The sequence below is a fragment of the Sitophilus oryzae genome, unplaced genomic scaffold (genome assembly GCF_002938485.1).
Source record: "Sitophilus oryzae breed Bouriz unplaced genomic scaffold, Soryzae_2.0 scaffold_1167_pilon_pilon, whole genome shotgun sequence".
Taxonomy (NCBI): Eukaryota; Metazoa; Arthropoda; class Insecta; order Coleoptera; family Curculionidae; genus Sitophilus; species Sitophilus oryzae.
The window spans coordinates 1,617,439-1,636,359 of NW_022145801.1; the positions used below are offsets into that span (position 1 = coordinate 1,617,439).

The window sequence follows — 18,921 nt, forward strand, 5'->3', positions numbered from 1 at the left end:
GCAGTAAATAGATATAATTTTAAAGTTATAGAATATTAAATACTTGACCTTTGACCAGTGTGTGAGATGATCAAAATTTTAAAATACAAAATTGTTCATAATTAAACATCAACAAAAAACTCGTTTACCGCATATAGGGCTCTCTCCAGTAGGTATGATTTTAAAGCTTTGCGAAATGCGGGAAAGAATGAAAGCGATTTGATATTCAAAGGCAGATGATTGTACATTTTTTTGGCATTGTACAGTATTGAACGCTTAACTAGTTCTGAGCTCGGGGTTGGCAGATAAAAATCGTGCTCTGCATTCCTAAGTGTATAGTTATGAGATGGCCTTTCGGGAATAGCAGATATGTGCTTGCGGATTAAGCAAACGGATTCAAAAATGAATAAAGAAGGAAGAGTCAGTATTTTCAAATTTTTAAAGAAATTCTGGCAGTGAGTTCTACTGTTTAGTCCCAATAAATATCGAACTGCTCTCTTCTGAAGTATGAAAACACGATCAAATTTTGTTGCGCAGCAAGTACCCCAGAATGGAAGAGCATAACGAAGATGTGACTCAAAAAGGGCATAATAGGCTATTCTAGAGGTTGAGAAGTTAAGTTCCTTAGAAACTGATCTTAGCGCAAAACAGGCAGCGCTTAGTTTCTTTGATAGAGCTTCAATGTGAAAGTCCCATTTTAACGAGTTGTCTACAAGAAGTCCTAAGAATTTCACAGAGTCCACGACGTCAATAGTAGTGTTATTAAGTACAAAAGGTTGTATAGTACTTTCATATGACAAAACTTTAGTTTTTGATAGGTTGAGGCATAGGAGATTAGAATCGCACCAAGACTTAATGGTGCGTAAGTCACTGGATATAGTATCATATAGCGCCGCAACATCTGGGCCGCTCCAAGTGAAACTAGTATCGTCCGCAAAGAGGCAGATTTTACCGCTAATGTCTAGATTTGTAATGTCGTTGATAAACACCAGAAACAAAATAGGGCCAAGTACTGAACCCTGAGGGACACCACATTCTATAGGCTTACAAGAAGACATAGACGTATCAATCCTCACAAGCTGCCTTCTGTTGCCAAGATACGACTTAAGCCATTCGAGCGGCACTCCCCTGAAACCATAGTATTGCAATTTGTTAATTAAGATATTATGATTTACACAATCGAAAGCCTTAGAGAAATCACAGAAAATTGTAGCTGTAGAGTGATGGTTATTCAGGCTAGAGTATACATTATTAAAAAGGTCGAACATAGCATCATTTGTGCAACTGTTACTTAGAAATCCAAATTGATGGGTAGTAAGTATTTTATATTTAAGGAGAAAAGATAGAAACCTTTTTTTAACCAATCTTTCAATGATCTTAGATAATGTGGGCAGGAGTGCAATTGGGCGATAGTTCGAAGCTTCATCTTTATCACCTCCTTTATACAGAGGAATAATTATTGCTGTCTTAAGGCAGTTTGGAAAAACTCCTTTTTGGAATGACTCGTTAATTAAAGTAGTAAGATGGTTTAATGTGCATTCAGGAAGTTCAGAGAACATTTTGAGAGTAAGCCCATCAGTCCCAGATGAGGATTTACCTAATACATACCTAATAATTCAAAGTTAGGATGCAAATATCTTGCTGTAGCAAAACCCGCAAAACAAAACGCATACACAAAATGTCTCAATTAAGTGGAATCATTGTTTAGTATTTGGTTTTTGTAGAAATGAAAATTAATATTTAATTTTTAAAAAGAAAAACCCTGATACAAAGACATGATTCCACTTAATGGACTCATTTTTTGTTAAATAGCGCTTCAAACATTTGTTAAAACAGTTTTTGCTTATTACCTCGAAACAACGTTTTTGGGGTAAGACGGGTTTTGCAACTTGACGCCTCAAATATTTTTTGAACAAGTATTTATTTCTTTTTTTTGCTATAAAGGAGTATACATGTAATAAATTGATTTTTTAAATATACAGGTTGTTAATTTGTTTATTACTCGCGGCAAGAGCTTTATGGTTGAAATATGGCAACCTCGGCCCGCTCGTCGAGAGACGACGCGACGGGATGAGTCGGTAGCTTAGCTTAGTACTCATTTGGACTTGGATGGGTGATTAGGCAGTGTTGCCATTCTGTTCCCCAATAAGTAACTGTCCAGTTAACAATCTGTATATGCAAATCTACGTAAAACAATTTTATTTACATACAAAACTAACAAAAACAGGTTGCTATAACTATCATTGTCTGTAATGTATGAAAATGGTATTTGACTCCTTTTTTATGCCGGGTCCAGACCAAGCAGATAAAACAACGACAAGAACAGACACAGAAACATTCATGTTTTTCGACAAGATTGCGACAAATTCAATACATTTCTGCGACATTTTTGTCTCATTTTTGTTTTGTTTCAAAATTCGGAGACTTTTCAATGTCTCGTCTCGAGTCGGTAAAGATCAAAGTGTCTATGTTTTGTTCGTATATTTTACGTCGTCGGCGCAGTGTGGATGGCGTGTGCTGCCAACAGTAGGAGACCAGTGAAATCACACATGGTTAATAAAACTCATTTGCAACTAAACTTTTGACGTTGTACTTTTGTCCTTGCGGTGTGGACAATTTGTCTCAAGTTTGTCTTGTTTTTGTCTCAAAATCGTGTTTACTTTTTTTCGCCTTGGTCTGGACCCGGCATTAGGTATATTTATTCAATGCTAGGTCCACGCGATTCAGAACACACTGTAGTCAGTGGCGTATAATATTAGAAATAAATTAGTTGTACTCGCAAAATGAGTGATTTAAATTACATTTTGTTAGGTTGTGCCCCCACAGAAATTAGAACTTATATGGACCCGGCATTAGGTATATTTATTCAATGCTTGGTCCACGCGATTCAGAACACACTGTAGTCAGTGGCGTATAATATTAGAAATAAATTAGTTGTCCTCGCAAAATGAGTGATTTAAATTACATTTTGTTAGATTGTGCCCCAACAGAAATTAGAACTTACATTTAAAGTGCCTGGTTCGGCAGGTAAAGCTGGTCGAGATCCTTCCATAGTCATTTCTGCAATATTTTCCGTGCTAGCAGAATCGTGTAGTTTGTTATGTTTGATTTTTTTATTGATCGATTTCGCAATTGTTCCATAATCGCTTGGCAGATTTGCCAAACTATGGAAAACCTAAAATTGGTTTATTATGTAAAATTATCTTTTGAAGATTTCAAATAGATTAATTTTGTTGTGATTTATTTGAACCTTTGTCATAGATCATAGGTTAAAACTACCATAAAAAATATATAAAAAGTTCCCAAACAAAAAACAAGCAATTAGACTATTTCTATTTTTCACAGTGTAGTTTGTTCTAACTTTTAACGAGAATGTCAAATAGCTCATGATTAGTTATTATTAAGGAATTCGGAGATAGATATCGTGAAGCTCCAATTTCAATATTTATATGCATACTAGAGATGAGCAAGAAATCGCAAATTGCGATTCAATCGCAGCGATTTTAAAATCGCAATCGCAACCTGCGATTGGCTCTCATAGGAAACTGCGTTTGCAATTTCTTCTATTTGCGAGTTTCAATTTAGGCAACCAGTATTACTATAGCTGCGGTTTGTGACTTTATTGCGATTCGCGATTTTTTGCGTCTTGCGATTTTGCTGCGAATGTGATTTTGTAAACTGGGATCATGATTTCTATCTGCGAGTTTGGATTTTTAGGAGTTGTGATTTGCGAAATTGTTGCGAATGTAATTTTGTGCTCTATTGAAGCATTTTATAGTAAACTGCGATTGAATTTCTCTCTGATATTATTTATTTATAAGGTATTATTTTCTAGGGCTAGGATCAATAATATAACGGGTGTTTCTCAAGAGTGGTTCACCCCTATAACTTTTTTTAAATATTTTTCTGATAAAAAACGAGATTTGGTATGTTAGTAGAATATGACATAAATTAGGATTGATTTACGATATTCAATTTCCTGTTTTGCTGTTTGGTTAGGTTAGGGACTACAACTTTTGATTTTTCAATAACATCCTCGGTATTTTTTTACTTTATTCTATAGAAAATGTCACTCTGAATAGAATGGCATATAATATGGCAACTTCTGAAATTTTCGCTTAAAAAAATCGTATTTTAAATTTCAACCTAGAATGTCATGGCTGGGTTAAAACACTAATTTTAATCAAGATGCCTTGGAAAAATAGATTTGATCCTCTATTGTTTTTCGCATCTTGTCCTGGCCAGTTAAAAGATGCCCAAATCGTATTTTAATTATATCGCAATGTTTTCAAATGGAATGAAGGTGGCTCATTGGCATATTTAGAAAAAACATTTTTTACGAATAATTTGGTTTGGTAAATATTAAAATCGCAATCGCAGGTTCCAGTCGCTGCTGCGATTGAAAAATCGCAATCGCAGTTTCAATTGCGATTGGAGAATCGCAGTTTTGCTCATCTCTAATGCATACTGTGACGTCGTTTTAATTCAAGGATACACTGTATATCTGTGTGGCAAAAAATATTTGGTTATTTGGTACTTTTCAATAAAATTACTTACTTGTCGTTTTCTAATTATAGTATAAACTAAATTAGAATTTCCATCAAACTGATACTGGATAATGTTGTTAAATATTTCCAAAAGGAAAAACACCAAGTGATGATTCTGGGGTGCTGAAAATAGGAACCATGGCGTACTGAAGGCTTCCAAAAGGTGCAAAAGCTTTGTACTGGCCACCATAGAAAGAGTTTTTAAATAAGGAGATACTAAAACCAGACAATTAGAACATTACTTTTTGTTTTTGTTTAGTTATAAAAATCACACTCGCTAAACAACCGCTGGCGGTATCGAGGGTCTATACTTACTTTGCTATAAATATGGAAATCGTAAATCATACAGGATGTTCAAAATTCTACACCAAACTTTCTAAAATATAAAAAAAAATCTTCGTTTTTTAAATGGAACACCCTGTATATTATTTTTTCAATAGATGGAGAATTAAAAAATAAACATTTTTTGTATTTAGAATATTTCAAAATTTTTAACGGTTTCGCAGATATTCCCGGTTTTATATTTCATATGGCATTTTCCAGAGTAAATTTTTATCAAAGCCACCCAATGATTTTTCTCTCGTATTTTACCATTGAAAGCGCCATGTGAAATAATACTGCGTGTATCTGCAAAACTATTAAAAAATTTTAAGTACTTTAAAACTCTCCATCTAAAAAAAATAAGATGAAAAAAAGCAAAGAAAAAATATTTTATATTTTAGAAAGTTTGACGTAGAATATTGAACATCCTGTATGATTTACGATTCCCATATTTATAGCAAAGTAAGAACATACCATGTAAAGTAAATACCTAAAATAGTTTTGATTTCAGGACTGGTTCTTATATATTTGTACCACAAACTAACTTAAACAGATGCGACACCTTATGGGAAATTTTGTGTTCAAAAAGACCTATGTTCGGAAGTGCGACGACAGAGCGGCGATACCGTCGATGAAGGCAAAATATTCGGCCAAACAAACAGCCGTGGTGACTTCAAATCGTTCCCGCACACCCCCTTCTCTAAGCTTCCATTTCTTTCGTTCTTTCTCGCATTTAACCTTGCCTTTGATACACCGCGCCGCCTCGTCTGGCCGTCGCAGCCGACGTACGATTATAAAGTCAAAGCGAGATTGCCAGCTTGATTTTTTTTATGTGAGAATTAAATATTATATGTACTTGTATTAGCGCTTTCTCCTGGATAATAATAAATAACTATAATTACATGATGTTAGGAAATATCAGCTAATATTTATTTGTAAAGTATGAGAAATTTACAAACTTTAACAATGGGTTAAGATCAATACATATGTATAAAGAAAATGACGATATCTTTAAAATTAAAAATGATATAAAATATCAGAAATATAAAATTCTTAAAGAATAGGATCTTTGTTGTCAGCTTGCCGTTTGTATTTAGCTGTACTTCCAGCTGTTAATTTCAAATATTAATCTAAAGTCTATCTACTATTAGACAGCTTAAATTATCTTTAATTATTTTTATATCCTGCTTGTTAATAGTTTTATGCACTAATATCATTTTATTTGATATTTTAAATTGATTTAAAATTTAGCAGCTGATCTTTTATATAGCAAATAGGTACTTTTATGATACAGACACGGCATATTGTTTGCATGTGCCGTGATACCGATATAGTTTATACAAATTGGTAAGTAGAATTGGCAACACTGTCCTAGAAAAAGAATATGTGAATCTAAGATGGGAATATTGAAGGCTTTCAGAGGATTTTTAAGTCAGTTTCTTCAGTTGTTTCACATGGATATTACATACATCATTATTATTAGCTGTTTCCGATTTTAATTTTCTGTTGGGTTTTGTTGGTTTACATTTAGTTAGTTCACGGTGTTCTTAGTATTGTTTTAGTTAATTCAGCTATTCAGTTTAAGTTTCTTGTTTTGATTTTATTTAAAATGCTTTTAAAAAAATGTGCATTCAATGGATGAGAAAACACTAAAAACTGAAGAAGATACATTTTTTAGATTTTCTAGGACTAAATTATATCAAAAACTGTGGGTGTTTTTTTCCGAAAATACCTAGATTTTCTAATACGAAAAAAGCGAATAGACATACAGTTCGATCAAATAATCGACTTATTAACTACATAAACTTTGTAAAAATATTATACTTCTATGCCAGGTAGTAATAAATTTTCATACCAACTTTCACCCCTATATCATCCCCGAGATGAGGAATTTTCAAAAATTTCCATTAACATACAAACTGGATAAAATGTTCTCACATTTATGTCCTGAGCCTGAGAAAAAACAATATGGCGATATTATTATATAACTTGGTAATATTTGACGGGTAGTTTCATCTCGTTGGAATTTGACTTTCGAAAAATCTGTTTGTCAAAAATAATTTTTTTTACGTCAAGCAGTTAAGCAGAATCGTAGTTAATCAATTACCCAACTTTTTGGAACACCCAGTATGATTTTTTAAAAAAATTCAAAATATGTAAAAAAACAAAATAAATTATGCGTGTCCAAGCGTTTTCCCGAAAGACTAACCGTTTTTTAAATAACAAATATTGTAATATTTGAGGGGCATTTTCACCCCCTTGGAATCGAGAAACCCCTCCTTATATATTATCTTTAAACGTCAAGCAGTTTAAGCAAAATCGTGATTACTCAATGGTCATATTTTATGAAACACCCTGTATAAATTTTTAAAAAATCTTAAAATATGTAAAACAACAAAATAAAATATACGTTTTTAAGAGCTTTTCCGAAAAACTCATCGGTTTTTAAATAAAAAATATTCTAATATTTGAGGGGTGGTTTCACCCCTTAGAATTCGAGTTTCGAAAATCCCTTCTTATCGAACCTCTACACCCTAAAGTCAATCCGTTTTCCAAAAATCAGCTTTTTACGTCAAGCGCTTTAAGCAGGATCGTGATTAATCAATGACCAGATTTTTCGAAACACCCTGTATATACATTTTTAAAAAATCTTAAATTATGTAAAAACAAAATAACACATACGTGTTTAAGCGTTTTTCGGAAACTTGACCGTTTTTTAAATAAAAATATTGTAATATTTAAGGGATGGTTTCACCCCTTGGAACTGGAATTTCGAAAATTTTCTTCTTTTCGAACCTCTACACCCTAGAATCAACCTGTATGCCAAAATTGAGCTTCTTACGTTGAGTGGTTTGAGCAGGATCGTGATTAATCAGTGAGTCAGTCACTTAAGAATTTTATATATTAGTAGGTATAGATTGTGAATGTATCAAAAATTGAAAAAAAACTAATGAAATTAAAATCATCTCTATTTGATTCCGAACTACAAAATTCCCTCTCTATTTTCTACACAAAGGAGGCGTGGCTTCTTAGTAAACGAATGGAGGTTACTTTGCTGGTCCGCTGTAAAATTCGCCTATATGACAAATCTAACGGAAAAATTTGCCTGGCGCATTCGCCAAAATGTAATTTTCACATTTGCATTGTTTGTCGCATCTGTTTAGGTTAATGCGCCAAAATGTAATTTTCACATTTGCATTGTTTGTCGCATCTGTTTAGGTTAGTCTGTGTTTGTACTAATTTTTTTAAGGAAGGTTGAAAAATATATATTTTTTTTATTTACTTATTAATATCTCTGAAACTATCGAAATAAATTTACTCATATCTTAGGATTATGTAAAGTGATCTGAAAGGAAGCAAAAAAAGCAATAATATACAGGGTATCCCATTAAAAAAAAATATCCAGATCCACTCACACTTTCTTGAGCCACACTATAAAAGTTAAAATATTTTCCTGAAATACATTCTAATACATACTTTAGATTTGCACTTAAACAAAATCCCCAAGTTTTGTATTCTACGAGCTACAGATGCCCGACGCACTATTGCCGGACCCTGTATTTTCTTTAATTCTTAATTTCCTTTAATCCTCAATTTTTATTATCCTTGAATCACTAGAAGGTCAACCAATTATGGGGTCTTTTTATGAGACCGAATTACAGAAGATAAATCTCTTGGTATTGATGAGTTGAAATAATACTAGGTCACTGGCAGAAAAATAATATTAAACAGTTTTATGTGAAGTGGTTAGGCGATAAAAAAGTTTAGTGTTCTTTGCTTGCTTGTTATGCCCCGAACATGTCAAAAATGCTTATTTTTGGATGCAATAATATATAGTTTTATTTTGACAACAGTACCTAATCGCAGAACTTCGTTGGTAAAAACAATAACACAAAATTTGGTAAAATAAAGGCGGTATTTCTGTTTTTTTTTTAAATAATATACAGCCGGCGCGCGGTGGTATTCTTTGCATATTTAGCAACAGCCGTAGTTGAAAAACTACCTCGCTACTGTTCGGCGGTATAAGGTCAATTGATTATACCGCCGGCGGTAATTTAGCCAGTTTGTATAAAAATACCTACCGTTGACTAGAATAGTTAATAAACAATCGAAAAGTGGTTGTAATCTTTGGTGTCCTGTAGTAATAATTTTATGAAAGACAATGACAAGTAAGTCGGCGTGTGTCCCAGTGAATACAGGTATATCCATGGGTACTGTAGCAGTGTAAGGTTTGTTCAATCTTACACCCAGATTCCTTTCACCAGACAGCAATAAAAGAATAAATACTCCGATATGCATTAAACCAACGCGAGCTAAAATAAAATAATACTAAAAAGTAAAGTTTTTAATATAAAAGAGTCCTTACATTGATCTGCCCTTGAATCATTTAAATGGTACAAAATTGGTACTAGAATTTCCAGTACGTCACTGCTTTTCAACACAAAATATAAAAATTTCTGAAACAAAAACATTAAGGTATTTTCATTTCAAGAATAATTAGTTTTCAATACTACCTTATTATAGTCACACATTTTCCAGAAAAACACCAACAGCTCTTGATGAAAATGCACCTTCTTAGTCGAATTTGGTAGGTAAGTTTGCATTAAAGGATTATTAAGCAATCTTGTAACACCGCTCAAGATGAATTGAAAGTCTTCATCTCTGTGTATTCGAGACAAGTAGTTAATAAAAAGATTGTCTGGAATTGAAACCTACAAAAACCAGTATTGTGTAATAATAGACGAAGAGCTGGCTACATAAAAAAAAACCTTATCATCGTTACATGGCTAATTTTTCTTGTAAAGTATCCTTTTGTGTAGCCATTATGAAATAGTCATGTCTGCCAGCGCGATCCCGGGGCTTAAAGCGGGAGCGGCCAATCGAAAAGGTAAAATTTTGACACTAAAAATATTATAAGGTACACGAGTTATAATTGCAAAAATAGCTTTTATTTATTATTAAGAAACGTGGAAAATTGTTGGCTGACATTTTTATCGTGGCTAAAATGCCGGCAGACAACGCGAAAAAAGCATGAAATTTTGACAAAAAAAATCATCGCATACATGCGTGCCGACTGGTGGAATGTCATATTTATTGATTTAAAAAGCCGTATGCAAAAAGGCAGACAGAAAAATCGTGGCTCAATCAGCGATAGGCAGTTATCAAAAGCCCGATATTACTATACAGGGTGAGTCTTGAATAAGTGCAAATATTTTCAGAGCTGGTAGATCTCGATAAATGAAACATATTTTCTCTTTACCGTTTTCCAAACGTTTTTTTTTTGGGACCACGTGTTTTTTTCTATATTTGCATCCAGGCTTTTAGTGTCATAACGATAGACATATCATGTCTATCGTTATGACACTAAAAGCCGTAAGCATGGTAGGTTAAGAAATAATTATACCGTGGGTAAATTTGTGGTAAACAGGCAGTTCTAAAAAGTTTTCTAAAATATACAAGAAAATTTAAAAAAATGCACGATTTTCAACATCTTTTTTGCGAAAAAAAAACTCATAGACGTGTTCCTGGGGTCGAAATATATCACCCCTAAAAGTATTTGCACTTATTTAAGACGCACCCAATTTTAATGCCAAAGTCGGTAAAGGCAGGTTGGGATCTGTGGTCGGAAATTATGGTTTAGGTGAAAGGAATGACAGAGGTGAGAAACTGATACAATACTGTGAAGAAAATAATCTTACAATCACAAATACATGGTACAAACTCCCATCTAGACGACTTTATACCTGGAAGTTTCCACAAGACAATGATTACCGTATTGTTCGTAATCAAATAGATTATATACTAATTAATAATAGATTTAAAAACCTGATCACAAAAGGAACTACAATGCCAGGTGCCGATATTGAATCGGACCATAATCCATTACGTGCCAACATCCTGTTGCGTTTTGCCAAACCTAAACGAAAAAGCTTGAGAAAGAACTTGGATCCAAAACTTCTCAGAGACCAGCAGACAAGATCAATGTATGAAAACCATATAAATAGAGAATTGGAAAGTATTGTCAGTACAAATGACATTGAGAAACACTGGCTGGGCATTAAGCAAGCTTTCAAGAACACAAATGAAAACCTCCTCACGGCTAATCGAACAACAGCGAAAAACGAGTGGATGACTGAAGATATTTTAAAAATGATGGAACAACGAAGACAATTTAAAATCCAGAATAATCACAACGAATATAAACCAAATCTATGCAAAGAAAAATTCGTAATAAAATAAGAACGGCAAAAGAGACATGGTTGAAGGAGAGATGTATAGAGGCCGAAAATCTCAGTCACCTTGGAGACAGTTTCCATCTTCACAAGAAAGTGAAAGAGACAGCTGGGTTACACCATAATAAATCAATAACCCTAATTAAAACTGATGAAAATAAAATTATAACGGAAACAGAAGAACTATTGCAAACTTGGAGAAATTATACCATTAATCTTTTCAACGACGAAAGATCAGGAAACCCTGCAACTGAGATTCCCATGCCATCAGGACCAAGCATATTGGAAAGTGAAATTATTCATGCGATTAGATTAATGAAAAACGACAAAACTCCAGGGCCTGATGATATGTATTCGGAAACGTTCCACTTAATTAATGAACAAAACTTAAAAACTATAGTACAGCTTTTCAATAACATCTATGACACCGGTTACATCCCTGAAGACTGGCTTCGTTCTACGTTTATCACGCTGCCCAAGTCAAGTAACGCAACTTCATGTAAAGAGTATCGTCTTATTAGTCTAATGAGCCACTTTCTTAAGCTCTTTTTACGGGTACTGCATACAAGACTCTACAAAATATGTGAGGAAGTAAGTGGAGAAAGTCAATTTGGATTTAAGAACGGCTTTGGTACTAGAGAAGCCATATTCAGTCTTCAAACTTTAGTACAGAATTGCCAAGATCAGAGAAAAGATGTCTTCATGTGCTTTATAGACTATGAAAAGACGTTCGATAATGTTAAACATAACCTCCTTGTATCATACCTCAGAAACTTGGGACTTGATGGAAAAGATATAAGGCTCATCAGTAATTTGTATTGGAACCAAAAAGCTGAAATTCGTATACATAGCGTAGGAGTAACAGAAGATTTTGAAATAAAAAAGGGGGTAAGGCAAGGGTGTATTCTGTCTCCAATGTTGTTCAATTTATATGTGGAAAAAGCATTCACTGAGTCAATCTCCGATAGTCCCATTGGTTTGAAAATAAATGGCATTCCAATTAATAATATCCGATATGCGGATGACACAGTGATATTGGCAGACAATGCAAATGATCTCCAAATCCTTCTAAATAAAGTGAAAGTCAAAGACTGGGTTTAAACATAAATACTACAAAAACTAAATTTATGGCTGTTAGCAGAAACAATATTCCGAACACCAGAATTTACTTAAATGGAGAGGTCATCAAGCAGGTCACACAATTTAAATATTTGGGATGCATGGTTAACGAAACGTGGGATCCGGATCAGGAGATCAAATGCAGGATCGAACAAGCAAGATCGACTTTTCTGAGACTGCAAAGATTTCTCACAGATAGGAATTTGAACTTCGGCTTTAGATACAGAATGGTGAAGTGCTATGTCTGGTCCATTTTGTTATATGGCGTGGAAGCATGGACACTGAAGGTAGCAACAATAAACCGAATTGAAGGCTTCGAAATGTGGACCCTACGACGAATGCTAAGAGTGCCCTGGGTCGACCGTGTGAGGAATGAGGACATTCTCAGAAGAGCTGGTCTGGAACAACGTGAACTCTTCGAAATCATCAAGAAGAGGAAAATAACGTATTTGGGACACATACTGCGTGGAGAACGCTATCACTTTCAGCGTCTGATTCTCCAGGGTAAAATAGAGGGGGGCAAAAGGGGGATAGGACGAAGGAAGCTATCCTGGCTGAGAAATATTCGTCATTGGACAGGCATACAGGACTTCCAAGCACTCCAAGTCGCGGCAGTTAACAGAACCATCTGATGAGGAAGAAAAATATGAACGCCTACGCAGGAATCTGCACGGCACCTTAAGAAGAAGACGCACCCTGTATAACGTTTCGTCCTACGTGGGCGACATAAGCGAGCGAGCGACGCGTGCGACAACAGAGGGCGACTCGCGCGACTAATTTTAATAGCCTTCGATGCCGCTTCAGTCGCGTTAGGTTAGGAGCGCGTCTTCTGCTTAGGAGTCCTAAGTTAGGACAGCTTCGTAAGAAAACGTTGTTTGATAAATACGCGTCGCTCACACCGCGCACCGCCTGAATTGCGCGCTTTTGTCTCCCACGTAGGATGAAGTGTAAGCGTTTTCCGGAAACGCTCGCCGCGTTATCAGTTGAAACATAATACATGAAGCCCACAAAGATTTTATGGTGCATATATTGACTCACTCGTTTGCGAGAGCGAGAATATGCAGTACGACGAGTCAGATACAAATAGTGAGACAGAATAGTAAATGTATGATATCTGTTATTGAAATCATAAAAAAATATATTTATAATATAATCGTCTACTTGATTTCTCTATCCTGATTTAGCCACGATCTTTTTGTCTGCCCTTTTGTATACGGTTTTTAAAATAAATAAATGACATTCCACCAATCGGCATGGATGTATGCCATGAGTTTTTTTTCAAAATATTATGCTTCTTTAGCGTTGTCTGTCGGCATTTTAGCGACGAGAAAAATGTCTGCCAACAATTTTCCACGTTTTTTAATAATAAATAAAAGCTATTTTTGCAATTATAACTCGTGTACCTGATAATACTTTTAGTGTCAACATTTCACCCATTCGACTGGGCCCGCATTAAGCCCCGGGATCGCGCTGGCAGACATGACTATTTCATAATGGCTACACAAAAGGATACTTCACAAGAAAAATTAGCCATGTAACGATGATAAGGTTTTTTTATGTAGACTATAAAGACTAGTAGCAGACTATAGCTTTTAGACTATAAGACTTCCAAAACTTTAAATAAAATACTTACATCTTCTGACTCTGCCGGTGTAGACGAACTGGTATCGTGGTCCAGAGTAACGATTAATATTTGAAGGGCAGCCTCTACAAGCGGTTCTAAAGAATCGTTGAAGAGTAGATGGTTATAGGGTACGCCTAGACCAACCGGATCATAGGCGCTGACGGTATTTAACAGGGAAGTGAACATGGGTAAGGCGTGACGATTCTCGGCTGACGTCAAGTGCCTGAAAAATAAATTCCAGGTACTGAATAATCTGAAGTTTTATGTACCCATGACAATGTGATCATAAAAAGTAATGTTAAATGATCACTGATAGGGATCGGAGTATTTGGGCCGAATGTTAAATACTCCGAACCAGGGTTGGGTAACGACGCGTAGAAAATTAATTTTCTACGTGTATGTAGAAAAGTGCGTAGAAAATGTAGAATATTAAGTAGAAAATGTATAAAAATCTTGGAACAGGTCAAAAATTGTATAAAAATGGTATAAAACAGGTATAAAATCTGAGAACATTAATTTTGTATATTTAAAGCCGTTTTTTTTACTTTAGAGGTTTCTTCCTTTCTATTTTCTTTAAATTCTATAAGTGTTAATACTGTAATATGTGTGCGCGCGCTATCTGTCTATTCTGTGACGGTACTAACTTCCTGAAGATAGAGACAGTAATCGATCTGAAGACTATTAGAATATTTTTTTCTGTTTAATCTGAAGACCGTACAGAAAAGTCTGATTTTTTCTTTGGAAGTTTTCGTTGTTCCTTTTTTTAATTTTACCATAGAGTGTCTATTCTTTCATAAACTATATACGTATAATAATAAAATTATTGTAGTTTGTAGTTCTTACTTTCATTATGTTAGATGTTATTTTTTGTTGTTGTTCTGTTTGAGTCTTATTCTGTAAAATTTGATCTTAGTATTGAAAACTTTTAAGATAACTAAAAACTTCGACTATAGTGTGTAACAAATCAAGAAAAATTTCGACAGACGACATCCAGAAGATGACAGAAAATACGATATGTCTGTGAATTATAATGACACAACAGTCACTATAACGCATCCTCCCGTTGTACACATCAATTTAAAATAATATGGAAGTTAATATAGTTATTTTTTACATACTATATACTATCCATTTATTAAATAATAAAATAACAATTAGAGATATCGTTATTAGTTTATTTCTTGTACTAATGGTTGTGATTGAGTTATTTGAAATAAATATAAATTCAAAAAAGGCTTACAATATACAAAACTCTCCGTATAGAAAATACGGTAGAAAATATAAAATTTTCTACCTACCCAACCCTGCTCCGAACCAATGGACATTTGTCAGAAGTTACGACCGAGAAAAATCAATGATTTTCCTTGATTTAAGTAAGAACAGTCTTCGTATTGTCACGGGGTTTTTAACAGGACACTGTCTCCTCAACGGACAGCTCAGTAGATTGAAGCTAAGAAACAATGAATATGCAGATTCTGTGAGGAAAATGGGGAAACACCAGAACGCCTCGTTACTAACTGCGCCGAGACGGCAACCATTCGTCATGAAGTTTGGTACGGCTGATATCGCAGATGAAGAACTAAGCTCTGTAAAAACCGTCTCATATACTAGCTTTTGTCAAATAATTTTTATTTCGCATTTCTCTGAGACTGTATGATGAGTTATAACTCGTTATAACTCAAGAAAAGAGAGCACAATAGATCTGTACATTCTACATTGTACATTCAACCATTGTCGCGCTAGACAACAAGCATACATGTTATCTTTATTTATACATATTTTTTCGTGCGTCATCAAAAAATCAAATAAGATCGTTTTGCTTTTCTGTTTTATTGACAACAGATTAACTGTTAATGAAAAGCTCGTTATCACGGCCTTCAATTTACATAAATCGATACTTACATAATCCATTTGTTCGGATTTTGTGCGATATCTGCCGGCGGACGGTACATTGTCTCGCTAAAACACGTCAACAGCAATTTCAATAGCTCGGTCCGGTTCGCATCGTAACCTGGATTTCTCGGTGGAGAATAGGCGAAACCCACTCCCGCTTCCCAAATGTATTCGCAGCTGTCGATCAATGACAAATCTTCAGCTTTATCCTATAATAATTAATAATTAAAAAAATTGTCCTGCAAGGGCAGATTTCGAAAAATCGATTTTAAATTTTATTTATTATTAACAGTTATACACGGTTGGCAACGTCTGGCTTTGGGTGCTGATTTTCGCGTGTATAGTCAATGTGTTCAGTACAATAAGATGTACTGAACAAAGAGAGAAGTTCCTAAGTGCATGAAATTATTACTGAGTACTTATGTTTTATACCGGGTGCGTTTCAAAAGTGGCTCACTCCTATAACTTTTTTTATTTTTTCAGGTAAAAAAAACAGATTTTGCATGTTAGTATATGACATAAATTAGGATTGATTGACGTATTCAATTCTTTTCGGCCACTTTCTGTTTCACCGGAAATGACTACAACTTTTGATTTTTAAATGACACCCTCGGTATTTTTTACTTTATTCGATAGAAAATGACACACTGAATATAATAACATATCATATGTCAACTTTAGACATTTTCGCTTAAAACAAAATTGTTTTTTAAATTTCAATCTAGAGTGCCATAAAAACACTCATTTGTAAACAATTAAGGAGCCTTGGAAAAATAGATCTGATCTTCTAAAGTTTTAGTGTCTGGGTCTGGTTAGTTAAAAGATGCCCAAATCGTGTTTTTAATCATATCTTCAATGTCTTCAAATGGAACGAGGGTGGCTCATCAGCATATTTGGAAAAAGCATCTTTTTACGAATAATTTGGTACTATACACTTGGTATTTTGAGTCAAATTATCGTTATGAATCGCATGTTACAATTTCAAATAAACAAATCAATCAAAAGTTGACATATGATATGTCATTCTTTTCAGAGTGTCATTTTCTATCGAATGAAGTAACAAAATTCCGAGGGTGACCGAAAATAATTGAAGACGTCAATCAATCCTAATTTATGTCACATACCAAATCTCGATTTTTTATCTGAAAAAATAAAGAAGTTATAGGGGTGAGCCACTTCTGAGACGCACCCGGTATAATAATAATTTATTAACTAAACTACACTCAGATGCAAAAAAACGCGACGGAAATTTTTTTCGTCAAATTTAAAGTGTTAAATTTTTTTTTATTTTGAGTTGCGATGATTCTTTCATTCATGATTCTTTTAGCAAACTGTATGTAAATATATTATATATACTTTAATTTATAAAATTATATAAGTATTCTTGCCTTGAACTGCTAATATAGAAATTAATTCAAACTGAGTTTATGAATTAAAGTTGATATATTTATATATTTTGGAATGTCAAATGCCCTTTCGTCATAAAGCTGACGATTTGTATGTATTTATTGAGAGGAAAGATATGGTACCTATATTAAAATTAAATACTTACAGGTCCACTTTTTCTTCCTGCTGCAACTGTGAAATCAGGACAAAATAACAGATCCTGAAATATAATTATATAAAATAATATTGAAAAATGGCTGTATCTAGCTTCTATTCATTTTTATGTGTTAAAACCAAACCAAAAACATTGTTATTTAAAAATGTAAGTTGTTTTTTATATTGTTCATGAAAATGTATTTAAATAAGTGAAATTACTACATATACCTAAGCATTAATTTATTTCTCTTAGATAATTTCAAAATAACTTATTAACTAACTATATTTTAAACTAGGTTTTTTAAATATATTAATGACATTTTTCTTTGATGTTAAATTATTGATTTTAATATTTTTAATATACTTTCTTGGGGATAATTTTTAAATACACACTATAATAAAATGCAATGTTCACAGTTTAGCACACATACATAGCTTAGCACATAAAAAAATATTTGTAATCTTAAATAAGGGAATGGAGTTTTAAGAAACAAATACCCCAGCTAATAAAAAAACAGTACAAAGAAAAACCACTAATCATTTACACCTTCAATTAACTTTGAGTAACTGTAACATATCCTGTATATGATGATACTCTGAATTAGAATGTGAGGAAATTATATTGCAAAGGTTTAAGTAAAGCTACTTAGTTGGATATTGATTCAATAAGGAATTAAATAAGGACTACATTAGCCTTACAGGTATAAAATTACTAAGTAATTTTTTCTACAATATTGTTTAAGAATGAAATATTAGTATTATGACCACTATTGGGCAGTTCTCTTAATTGTTTTAAGTAAAATATTCAATTCAGCTCAAGGAAACAAAGTAACTTACACATATTGCATTCAGAAGTGATTGTGCTAATGGAATTGACTCTTGTTCGTCTTCCTCACTCTTACTAGGTAGAGATGACCAGAAAAACCCTTTCCATTCTGTGTCTTCAAAAATGTATGGTAGGATCCTTGTCAATAAACGTGTACAATTTAAAACTGAAATATTTTCAATGATAAAGTACCAATAACAATTCAAAAATTACACAAATTACCAGTCTGTTGTTCTCTGTGTGTTCTACAACTACTATCTACTGCTTTGACTAGTTTTTCAACAGCTTTATAACACAAAGTAGCTAAGTTTGATGGAGCATCTTCGCGTAATTGTCTTATTTCAGCCGCTGGAATGAGAGTAAAGATATCTTGCACGTTTGATACATTCTCAGACCAAAATTGTTCCCAAAAGGAATCATCACTAGCATTGATAGGCTGTAAAATAATTAACTAAATTAGGCATTAAACATTTATGTAAAGAATCAACACTAAATCTATCTTTAAATATACAAAAATAGACTAAAACTTCAGTTAAGGACATATGTTTAAAATGATGATACAAAGAGTAAGATAATGATTGATTGAAAATGGCTAGTCGTTAACTATACAAACCTCCGACTTTGAAGTTAATTGTACAACAGCTTTTCTAAAGTTAAGTTTAGTATCAACATTTCCCATGTTTTCTTTTTTAAAACAAACAAAGTGGTGTTGCGGATGTGTACAATAAACGAGTTAAATGTCAATTGCCCACTTACATGCTGACGTCATATGTTTATTTTCTCCTACGATGTGTCAAAATTTACCCACTGATCAGAAGTTTAATATACTTTTGAACT

The 18,921-nt window shown here is 33.6% G+C and overlaps 1 protein-coding gene across 1 annotated transcript in view; it reads right to left on the reverse strand.

Annotated features, from left to right (window-relative positions):
• LOC115888484 (protein HID1) overlaps positions 1-18,842 on the reverse strand; it is a 25,656-nt gene extending 6,814 nt beyond the window's left edge. Inside the window, exons 1-11 of the mRNA XM_030908232.1 lie at positions 18,698-18,842; positions 18,307-18,520; positions 18,096-18,250; positions 17,269-17,322; positions 15,726-15,925; positions 13,833-14,046; positions 9,362-9,559; positions 9,214-9,304; positions 8,930-9,160; positions 4,537-4,742; positions 2,984-3,154 (exon numbers count right to left, since the gene is read on the reverse strand). Coding sequence (XP_030764092.1) covers positions 2,984-3,154; positions 4,537-4,742; positions 8,930-9,160; positions 9,214-9,304; positions 9,362-9,559; positions 13,833-14,046; positions 15,726-15,925; positions 17,269-17,322; positions 18,096-18,250; positions 18,307-18,520; positions 18,698-18,763 — 1,800 coding nt within the window. The 5' untranslated portion in view covers positions 18,764-18,842. The remainder of the gene's footprint in view (positions 1-2,983; positions 3,155-4,536; positions 4,743-8,929; positions 9,161-9,213; positions 9,305-9,361; positions 9,560-13,832; positions 14,047-15,725; positions 15,926-17,268; positions 17,323-18,095; positions 18,251-18,306; positions 18,521-18,697) is intronic.
• Between the last annotated feature and the right edge of the window lie 79 nt (positions 18,843-18,921).